General features: G+C 32.3%; 1 protein-coding gene across 1 annotated transcript; it reads right to left on the reverse strand.

Moving 5' to 3' along the window:
- Positions 1 to 234: 234 nt before the first annotated feature.
- LOC145665770 (uncharacterized) lies at positions 235 to 11,677 on the reverse strand. The gene is made up of 5 exons (XM_081732897.1): positions 11,415 to 11,677; positions 6,512 to 6,668; positions 3,656 to 3,873; positions 1,437 to 1,547; positions 235 to 385 (listed from the first exon to the last, which is right to left on the reverse strand). Exons 1-5 carry the CDS (start codon positions 11,477 to 11,479, stop codon positions 256 to 258), a joined length of 681 nt encoding a protein of 226 aa, XP_081589023.1. The 5' UTR covers positions 11,480 to 11,677; the 3' UTR covers positions 235 to 255.
- Positions 11,678 to 11,961: the final 284 nt, after the last annotated feature.

The raw sequence follows: 11,961 nt of genomic DNA on the forward strand, positions 1-11,961 counted from the left end.
GTGTTCTTTTATCGATGACTTTGGAACCATCAGCCAACTTCAAGTTAGTTTCCTTCGATGTAATGATGTAATTCTCTGTAGGAGACTGAAATTGCATGCAATTACTCAATTGATATAGAAAGGACATGTAGAATACTTGTCTTCTGGCAATAATTATAATATTGAAACCGAGTATGATTTTCTGAATAGATAGGAAAAATAAAATCATACACAATTTTTAAATGTTTCCTTTTATTTCTAAATCAATAATTTGTGTCAACCATGCGAAACTACAGATACCAAATCCAGAAGTCCTCTTGGGCATTCAGGATAAATGGCTTTACAGTCTTCGCCCCTAGTTCCAAATTTATAAGCTTCAATGTGTTCTGCATCTGCGTCTTGAGGTCTGAAAAAATTAAAGTTTCTGTGAAAATCTCACGTTGAATTCTGATTAACAAATCTTTTAATATCATAGTTCTGTTAGTTTTAAAAGTGATTTCACAATTTAGTTGGCTTGCGTTATAATTTAAATACAAGTCAATGATTATTTCTAGGTTACATTTTCTTCATTTATACTTGTTATACTCGTAATAAGTTAAAAGATATATCTTATAATAAAGGTAAATGTTTAAGAATGGTTATTTATCGTAGGTTCGTAGGTTTATGGTTATCGTAGGGTTCGATGTTATTTATCAACACTAGACAGAAATAGAATAGGCGATAAATTGCACCGTGTCCTAAACCTTTGAAATCATCAAATATAAATTTCTCTAAAAATATTTCTGAAAGAGATCATGTCAAAATGTTGAAATGAAGCATGCTCTCTGCATGAAAATATTGTAAACCTACTGTTATTTTGAAAACAATGTACGTATCCTATTACAACCTTCATTTACTTGGTCTGTTTGTCCTACTCATATCATTTAGTAGTTTTTGAGCCATCGGCAGTTAAACACACACATATATATATATACACACACATCTATTAGGATTTTATAATACAAGTTACATTCAAAAGTAAAAACTATTTCTTCATATATTTATGGTTTAAAAATTATGTGGCCAAAATTCAAAGTGGGAGCGCTTGCAGATAGTGATGTTCATATTGATAAGTGTACTTGATAGTCTTCTGTATCATTAAATTTACAGAACTCATATTATAATTAATTTTCCATTGTACTTTTAAAACTTACAAATGTATTTTAAAATATTTACTACATGTTGAAGTTTTCTATGAAACGTTAATTTAAATAAGACCGCATGTTGTAAATAAAATATTTGTGGAATAGTATGTATATACTTTTCCTCTTTTCTAGATAATAGATATTAGTCTAAAAGGCTCTAATTTAAAAATATGTGCGATTATATTTTCAGAAACATATATTAATCTCAGGATAAAATGTATATGTTTACTAATTTATATCAAGTCTGGAATAGTTCAAAAATTTGTTCCTTACTTAAATAGAAGATGTAGAATCTCGCCAACGAGCCCATTTTGATTGTTAAGTGGTGTTTCTGCAGCCTCACAAATAGTTCTCAGAATACATGCACTGCCGTTGTAGCCCTTCCTAGTACCAAAAAGCAAAATATTACTTTATTTAATACTCCTTTTCTAAAAATATCTTATCTAAAGTTTTGCAGATTAAAATTTTTAAATCGGGTATTTGCAACCTTGTATTCATACTATTTCCATGTGTTGGAGTTCATTACAAGTAATATTAAATATTTAGTTCGAAACTACAGGGTAGAACATAAATCACTCGACCAAAGTTCATTTGAAGTTCAACTACAAAATTATGAAATTATTTGCAAAATTATTACTTACAACTTATCATTTTACGAAAAACATAGTGTCATAAACATCACCATAATGTATTGTTTATGACATTTAGCTGCTGATACTCTAATAAATTGAAAAATGAATAACAGCTAATGTCAACGACTTATGCCACGCTATATAATCAAAGAGTACTATTTAGTTGTAATTCTATTTTCTAGGCATTAGAATATTACAATTTGCACTTCATTGGTTTCAAAAATGTTCAGGGAACAAGTTCAAAACTAAAAGAGATATTCATAATTCGTGTCTACAATTTGTGATGAGATATACAGATCGTCACTGATGTTTCCCAACAGAATGACCGTAATTTTGCAAATACAGAAGATTATGGTTAACTGAAATATGAGGACAAATTTTAACCATCGTAAATATTCCTCAAAACTTTACAGTGCAGCAGTCATTGATGAAAATGAAATTGTTTCTTAATTAATTTATTCTTGGCTCCATGAAATGTAAAGCATATCTGAAAGAATTTTTGAAAGCTTGATTGCTTCCCTATATTTGTAGATAACATTAGTTTGGAAGACATTCTCTTTTGGTCTGGTTTTGGTATCTCACACTGCGTCAAAAAAAAAAAGTGCGAGAGTTCCTCATCACTAACTACATCAAATTCATTGCTAAAAGGACAATACTTGTAATCGTTCTAATCTAATGTTCTAATGGCCAAATAAATTAAGGTGTTCTGACCAACCATTAAGAATATTGCAAAATTCGCTCTTCTAGAAAGTACCCCAACATTTCGAGGCATCAGGTATGTATGGAAGAGATTTGCCTCTCTCTTGAAAACTTCCATTGATAAAGAGAAGACTTCTGATCACTGTTGTTGTAAGATTATGATCGTCATCACCATTTAATAGTCATTGTGTACTTTGGTACTCTTGTTTTCACTTCTGTTTTGTATCATGTATTCTACGTATTAATAAAGAACGAATTCTAACGATATATTTTTTCTTTTCCAATTTTAGTTTCTGGGTGTTAATCGTACATGAAGCCTGAAAATAAAACACGACGATCCTACAGTTATAGAATACCAAACAACATATTATAACCAATAATATAATTTTAACTTATATGTAGAATCAGACAAGATCTAATTCTCTGAATTATTTAACTTCAATTTCTCTATCAATCTCTGATTTGTAAAAGGTACCTAATGCACAATAGATGAACATTAAATTGTCTATTCTTCTATGTTGTGATACACTACATTTTTTTATTATTGTCGCTTATTTTCATTCATATATTGCTCTTCACAATAAGTACTCCTCACCCTAGTAATGATTTCGAAATAAAACATTCATGAAGTGAATGACATTAACTAAGAAACATTTATGTACTATAATGAGCACTCAAACATTAGGTTCCTTACAAGATTTAAACTGCTAATTCTAAAGAAAGTAGAGGGTTGCCAGATTTCTGAATATAAAAAATAACGGATACTTTTAATTCTACTGAAAACTGGTGAAAATACTACCTACTATTATACTGTATCTATAGATAATAACATTAATACCGAAATTAAAACTCTACAGACATAAAATTTGTATTCTAAAAGTTAAAACAGTTAGACTAATTTATTTATGGTATTTAAACACACATTGAACTGAAGTACTCTTTTGTTTTCTTTTTTTTTCTTTTTTTTTTTTTTTTTTTTTTTTTGTAAACTTAAGTGATAATTGGTTTATTACATATCCTATTTTCGTATGTGTTAAACAGTGGAGCATGCATGGGAGTTAAGTGGTCTCAAGTTTATATCTGTGTTGCATTTCCTGTAAATGGTATCGAAATCTGTAGAATGTAGATCACTTTTGCTTGCTGATACATTTCTATACTTACAGGTAAAGCATTTCCTGAATCTTGCTGTAAGTGTCCCTTCTTTCCACATCCCACAAACTCCTTCGTTTTCTGCTATCACTGTTCTCATTGTTATTATCATCAGGTCCATTTTTTAATTTTTCTACAGAATCTGGAATATCATACGTAGCCTCCAGAAATAGAGAATACGACAAATCTCTATTAGGGATTTCCACAGGTAAAGATAAAGCGTAGATAATCTATGAATAGAAAACGCATTAGTTGATACAGGAATAATTTAAAATTACTTATTTGCTTCAGTCACTACTCCAGCATTGAAGTTTCATTCATTTCTTAACATCGGAAAATTTTTAAAGATATAAAAATAAGTTGTACTGTCCTTTTACAAATATGTAAAATTTCCCTCTAGCGTTATGTATAGTGGCTTACAGGATGTCCATAATTCCAAAACAGTTAACTTCTACAAACAATACCAAGACCTGTATTCCAATACTTCAAGACGCTTATATTTTAGTTACGCGAATTCGCCATTGCTATCATCTAAAAGGAAAATAGGGGCTACTCAATATTTTAAAAATAACAAAGAATATCAAGGAATATGTCATTTGAATAGATTTAAGGAAAATAATATTGTACACTCAGAGCTGTAGCTAGAGGAAGGGGGCAGCGGGGCGATCGCCCCGGGCGCTGATAGCAAAGGAGCGCCGAACGAGCAGGAACAAAGGAAAAGTGTTAAAAATGAATAAATTCTGTAAAAGTTCTGGCGCCCTATTAAATCAATATTGTCGGTTAGCAAAGAAATGGATTTGTTAAAGATTTTCTTGCTGGCTCCGCTCGCAACTCAAACGTTTCAATAACAGTTACAAGTTTTTCACTTATTAAAGAAAGCTATTATATATGATTTATTAATGACGATGTGATATCAAGGTGCCGAGTAATGTCTCATAGATTACGCAAGAGCGTTTTCAAAGTCAAACGGTCAAAGCCTGAAATGTGTTTTGATGGTGATGAATTCACTTAATTAATCACGCCTTTCTACCCAATCGGGTTAATCACGATGGTAAGAATGAAGGTATGAAAAGTAGAGGAGTTAAGAGAACATGCAAGTTGCTGTTTGTGCGGGAATATTAAAAATGAAAGTAAACAAGAATACTAATATTTTCGAACTTGAACAAGTTGTAAAATAGGAGCTTAAAGAGGTGAGAACTTAACCAACGATTTTGTCTTTTCCAAAGACTGATCACTACCGGTGATTTTTAAAAATTCAATTGACATACGAATTGCTTCCAATTTGAATGTTTTTATTGGAATCATTTCTCCATGGATATTTTTTCTGCATATGTACCTAGTTGTGTGATATTACATCTACATACATACAAAATATACACACATTATATATCCGTATGTATTAAGTTACATTTCACAAAAATATGTTTTAGCGTAAAAGATTCAAAATTAAAATACTATTCAAATAGAGAATAAAATTGCGGAAGTTTACAATTATTACTGGAAATCAGTGCTGTCACCCATTTTGAACATTTTAAAACAACATAGTTTCTAATGTGTTAAAATTTTATTTCTTATGGATAGTTTGAAAGGTTGTAATTAGTTGTAAAAAGCCTGGAGAAAATTCCATTAAAATCTTCCTACAATAGGGAAGCCGTGTTAGACATGGAGTTAGTGAATGCAGATGGTGGCGTTGGATAAGCCCGGGTCTCCTAAAGACTTGGATTTAGATATTAATAACCATCCAGTTATCCACCATTTGCTCAATCATGGGAAGCAAGACGTTTAAAACTTGTTGTATAAAATTTAGATAAAATTTACAAATATTTTTTCATAATATGATATTAATCTTATCTTCAACATTATATTCCCACATTTTTTTCGGTAGCCCTATCCATTATGAAAATGTCACCATTTTTGGATCAAAACATTCAATATATTTCAGCGAAAAATTTCTTGTAAGCCTTATATATGGAGAATTACATATAGTATAACCAAACCCAAACTATCACTTAATTCAGTATAATGTGCTTATTCCGTAAAAAAATATGAAAACTTGATTTAGGTGTCGTTCAAAAATTGTGTCGTCCCTGATTAAAAAAATCTAATCTATTTTATTCAATCAAACATTTTCTTATACGCGTTATATCTAGAGAACTACATATAGTGTAGCAAACCCAAACTATCACTTAACTCAGTATGATGTGTTTATTCCGTAAAGAATACGAAAATTCGATTTAGAAGCAGTTCAAATATTTTGTGGCCCTGATCCAAAAAATTCAATATATTTAATTCAATCAAACATTTTGTTGTACGTCTTATATCTGAAGAAGTACATATAGTCTAGCCAAATCCAAACTATCACTTAATTCAGTATGATGTGCTTATTCCGTAAAAAATACAGAAACTCGATTTAGAGACCGTTCAAAAATTTTGTGGCCAATGATCCAAAAACTAATTATTGGACAAAATTGCAATCTTGTTGATGCATTTTTTGGTTCGTTCCTTAAATTCTTGGTCAAGATCTCAATCTTTTGATCCGTTTTATGGATCATTCGTAAAATTCTTGTTTGGTTGCTATTGCAAGAGCAGAAGAGATTAATTGTACATTGTTTAAATATAGATAAAACTTGTATAACTTCCGCATTAAAGTGAAATCATGTAACATTTTAATTTTATGATGTTTGTCCTTCGTAAAAGTCGTTCGGGAAAAACGTTTTAAAAATGTACGAAATTACTTGTTGTGATATAATGAGGTTCAGTTAACTATGTACTGTTCGCTTTACATACCCAGCCCCCTTTGAAAAAATCTGCGTACATCAGTGACTGAAACCCACTATTGAGAAACGAATTAATAGTTTGTGTACTTACCTGAAAACCAGGATCTCTTGAAAATATCATATACCGACGATTTCTGGATAAGTGTTCAAACTTAAAAGAAAATATATTTGATATACTTTCCCAGGTCACTTCCAGTGCCAGTACGATGCATAATATAAGCAGTATAGTACTTGTTACAGTTAGACATCTGAAAAGTAATTTTAAAAGAGCATTTAAAAAACGTAATTTCTTTTGTAATGAAATCTTGTTAGAAATTCAATACTCAGTAAATACTGGTTACCAATAAAATGAAGTATAAAGCTTAATACTGCTTTCAAAAGAAACTTTATAAAATTTTCCGGCATTTGTATGGGTGAGACTTGAAAAACGTAATTTTGCATCCCACTTAACCCTGAAGGTCCTAAGGGGATTCTACAAAACCACCAGGTAGCTTCTGTTTAAAGATTCTAACAAAATGTCATCACCCAGTTTTTTTTTTTTTTTTAGCTATTTATTAGTTACGGTTACGTAGATTATTAGCCATAGACATTAAAATTAGTTTATAATAGCTTAAAAAAATAGGTCAGTGAGTTAGAGGAGCCCCTCCTTCGGGACTACCAAAGAGCGTTCCATTTGAAGATTATAACAAATTTAATTTAAATACCAGACTTATCTGGCCAGAATATGAAAGTTAATTTTATCTCTCATGTTTAGGAATTAAATGAAGTATATATCTGGCCACACTACAAACAATAATTTGTACTATTCGTAGCAAATGTGTATCTTTTTATACACCTTCTTGCCATCTCGATATTAACGAAGATTACTTGAGCTTCCTGTACAGGAAACGAAATAAGTTTTGTGTTTTTTACGTACGAGAGTATATGTATGCCTATGAGCTAAAGAATAACTACTTTACCTTTAATTATTTAAAAAAAATACTAAAAGGGTTTACTAAGCCACCCCCCTGTAATAACACAAATTAACTTGGGATTTCTATGATTAGGGTCTAACATAAAGAATATAATAGTCTTATTTTCACAAAATTCAAAATGTTTTAGCACATACGCCAAATGATTGAGATACAATAATTCTGAAATATTGAGACCTCGAATATTTTGATCATGTAAAGCATTAGCTTCTATTAATTTTCTTGTTGTAATACGGGAAGATGTACTTAAGAAACAGGTGTATCAAATACAAGTAAATATTCATATGTTGATATAAATATTTTCAATATTTGTAAATTTTTAGAGGCAATTCGTCCACAATTATTAAAAGAACGATAACTTAGCCTCATTCATGTTCCATTCATACTTAAAGAAGGTATTTCATGAATATTTTCGTACTTATTAAAATAATGCATTGTAATCCTTGTTCGTGTGATTTGATTCGATTTTTGCGTCACTTTCAACAAAGAAGTTGTATAAGACGTGGATTTACAGCTTAATGTACGATCGGAACTCGGGAGTCGAACTTGGGTCTCTCAAGCGAAAGGCGCACAAGCAAACCGCTTTGGACGAGAAAGTTCATTCCTGGTTCGTTAATAACGACCATACGTTCTGTAATCCTTACGTGTAGCATTTTATCCTATTCTTACTCATATAACCTAAATTTGTTCAGGATAAAATGGTAAATACCGTAAAACCTATCTATCTAGAACACCATCGGCGCTATTGTAAATTGGCAAACTTCCAGAAAACATATGCAATGTGTGTCCACAAAGTCTCTTTACAATCTCAAAAAATTACTACAAATGTAATTGATCATATGTATTAATGAAATTTGCCCTATATATTCAGTCGTTGTGATAGTCCGTAATTACATTTCACTTGCAGGGTCCAGGGTCCTACACAAGAACTTGCGACCGTCCTCTTATAAAGCCCCTCTCGTACAGGCACTCGAATCAAATGATAAACCAAGACGAAACGAATTTGCAGTTAGCATGGTGGAACGAATGTCTGAAGATGCAACTTTAATCACTCGAGTTTGTTTTAGTGATGAGGCAACTTTTCATATCTCAGGGAAAAATGATCACACATAACGAAGAAATTTAAGGCTCAGAAAATTCCCATATGACTATGGAAATTCTCCGAGAAAGACCAAGGGTGAATGTGTGTTGTTGGCTCATGGGCAGTCGAATCATTTATCCACTTTCTTCAGTGACAGCTAAATTACTGCAAATTTTTACCTTGACACCTTTAACAATATGTGACACCAGAAAAGGATACCTTTCAACTACGTGTCATTTTTTAGCAATATGCTGTACCAATACATTGCAGGCAGCACGTACGTAAGTTCCTTAATTAAACATTTTCATATCGGTAGATCGTACGTAGTAGTCCATATCCCTGGCCACCTCTTTCATTAGATACCATTCCCTGACGCCTTTATGTTGGGTTATGTTAAAGATGTCATTTATCGACCAAAGATAGGGACATGGATGCCATCTCTAATGCCATTTCCACTATTGGTGACACTATGCTGTATGCTGCATTAAAGACGGCAAGAAATCAATGACCTTCTTAATCTACTTAACTAATTATGCCCATGTATAGAGTGCTAAATGATGCAAAAGGACTCAATATCTACTCCTCATTTTGTAACAATTTCCACAGATGTGTCTGCCTATTCATTTGCTTTTGTAATAAAATCTTTAAATTGTGGAGAGACTTTGTAGACATCCTATATTTTGAACCAAGTAGATCAAATATACGAATTTCTAATGTACAGTCAAGCATATGAGTTTAACGATTGTGAAATGAGAATAACTCATTACATTTTTACATCAAATGAAATGTACAGAACAGAATTACAGGACACACTATGCCATTTTTATTTACTATGATACCTCTTCAAATGACCCCCATCAGCTCCTATGCACAATCTGAGAGACTCTTAGTTGTTAACAACATGTTGCAACATTTCCATATCAATGTTGATCTTTTTTATGGCTAGCTTCAGGTCATCTATTATACATAGTTTATTCACGTATACTGTAATTTCGATTTTAGAAAGCGCTAGGCGGAGATATAGGAGACTTCAGGTGACCGAGGAGGTCAGAGTATGTCACCAAGCCGTAATATGACGTGTCCTTGTAAACGTTGGTGAACAAGAGCCATAGAGGATCAAGTTTTATAAGTTGAATGTCCATCTTGTTCGAACCATGGGTCTTGTTGATTAATCGTACGCCGTCGAAGTTCTGATGGAACAAAATACTTCATCAGTGAGACATAGCGATCAGAGTTCACAGCCACACATTCCATGGTTCAATACTTCTGAACAATTCTGAATAAGCTGATGAACAGTTCATTCGACTGAGGCTACGCATAGAGTCAGTCAGGAGTCATTTGAAGAACTGTCATATGACAAAAAAAAAAAAAAGGATAATAATAACTTATATTTCTGTCCTAATACATTTTCCTAGCTCTCATTTCAAAATGATCAAACTCCATTCAACCGATTCTGTACTAACTAATTACAGTATTATCTACCTGTCAGTTTGTATTTAATAAGTAATATACTGTATAATAAATATTATTGTGAACGATTCAGGGTCTCCAGAGAACACATACCATCACAATCTGCAACACCCTATCGAAACCGGAAGTGGCTGAACATTACTTCTACTTCCGGTTTCAATAAATTTTTGCAGTCGATTCAGCGAGTCAAAATATTATCTCTATTCAAACCGGAAATGTTCAAATTGGTTACTTAATATTTCAAAATTTATCGCACATAATACAAATAATAATATATAGCGACAAGCGATTTTCTGCAATTGATTCAGAGTCTCAAGAGACCATATCGTTACAACCCGCAACACTGCATCAAAACCGGAAGTACTTGACATTTACTACAACTTCCGGTTTTAGTACTAATTATAGAGGAAAAACGTTAGGAGATATTGAGATACAGTTTTTCGCAATCGATTCAGCTTCCCAAGAATACCTTCCGCCTTCTCCATTAACCCTATATTCAAACCGGAAATGGTCTTAACATCTATCGCCATAGAACAAAAATGGTAATATCTAGCGGCAAGTGATTTTCTGCAATCGATTCAGGGTATCAGAAGAACATACCACCATACCCCGTAATACTCTATCTGAACTGGAAGTGGTAAGAGATATCGAAATGCAGTTTTCTGCAATCGTCTCAGCTTTCCAAGAGTAGGTTTTATCTCCATCCTGAATCCTCTATTGAGTCCGTTAAGTGTTAAAATTAACCATTACCTGTTTCAACATTTATCGTCATGGGAACAATAGTGGTAATAGGTAGCGACAAGCGGTTTTCTGTAGTCGATTCAGGGCCTCAAGAGGACATACCATCATAAACCTGCAGCACTCTATCGACACCAGAAGTGGTTGAAATTTACAATTACTTCCGATTTAAATGGTGATTTCCGTAGAGCAAAAACGGTAATTGACATCGAGATACAGTTTTTTTTTTTTCGCAATCGATTCTGCTTCCCAAGAGTAGGTTCTATCTCCACCCTTTACCTTGTATTCAATCTGGAAGTGGTTAAAATTAACAATTTCGAGTTTCCACCTTTATCGTGATAGGATCAAATCAGTAATGCATAGCGAGTAATGGCTTTTCGATATCAGTTCAGAGTCTGAAGAACAGGTTCCTTCTTTGATTTTTTTAATCCTTTGTAACCAATAGTAATAGATGTACTACTTCAAGTTATGGTATTGAATTGCCATAGTTTTGAAGTATATCATAGTTTCACACTTGAGACGAAACTCACTTGTTTATATATAAAAATGATAAAAACGTTCGGAACTGTAAGTGAGTTAGCTACACAAACAAAATGATTTACAATCAATTTAAAATAATGAGTGGTTTTACAGTGCACTGATCAAACTATTAAGTAATAGAATTTATGAGAAATTTATATTTAAGAAATCCAGTCTTTAAGCAAATTTCATTAAGCACTTAAAATAATACGCACCTTTGTGATCGCTTTTCGTCGGAATTCTCCTCGCATTCACAATTGCACTCTGTTCTTTGAAACATCTGATAAGGAACAAGAAATTTGATCTTCGCAGCTCTCGAAACTAATCCTACATTTGACTATGCCTTTATAAATTCTGCTAACCATACAGTTGTTATTGAAGAATTCTTAAAAGAAATCTTTCTTTCCTAATTATTTTGCTCTAGTGAGCTAAATTCTCTGTTAGGCACCTAACAATCATGTGTTTCTGAAGAGTGATGTATCTTGTTTACTGACATTGAATGATACAGAACCGTTCGACAGAACTCTTGTGTTTGTACAGAAGATTTTCTTATTGCCTATAAAAATATTGTTACATTTTACTTCTGAGGTAAACAGAGTTGTTTGCATTGGTAGTTAGAGAATGAAGTTCGCTAAATGTTTGCTTGTCCATAGTTTATTGAGGCAACACTTTTGAAAGAAAAAGATAACTGCCGAAAATCAGAACACCACATTTGTGATGTATATAATATTTGACATATACTGGTATTTAATAACGGAATTA

This window comes from Thermobia domestica, chromosome 12, assembly GCF_964235325.1.
Source record: "Thermobia domestica chromosome 12, izTheDome1.hap1.1, whole genome shotgun sequence".
In the NCBI taxonomy this organism is placed as follows: domain Eukaryota; kingdom Metazoa; phylum Arthropoda; class Insecta; order Zygentoma; family Lepismatidae; genus Thermobia; species Thermobia domestica.

Excerpts from the sequence above, each read along its gene's own strand:
- LOC145665770 (XM_081732897.1), bottom strand. The coding sequence starts at position 11,479 with ATGTTTCAAAGAACAGAGTGCAATTGTGAATGCGAGGAGAATTCCGAC. Across the intron at positions 6,669-11,414 it reads GACGAAAAGCGATCACAAAG|ATGTCTAACTGTAACAAGTA; the intron begins GTGCGTATTATT and ends ATTACTTTTCAG. Across the intron at positions 1,548-3,655 it reads ATTCAGGAAATGCTTTACCT|GAAGGGCTACAACGGCAGTG; the intron begins GTAAGTATAGAA and ends TTTTGGTACTAG.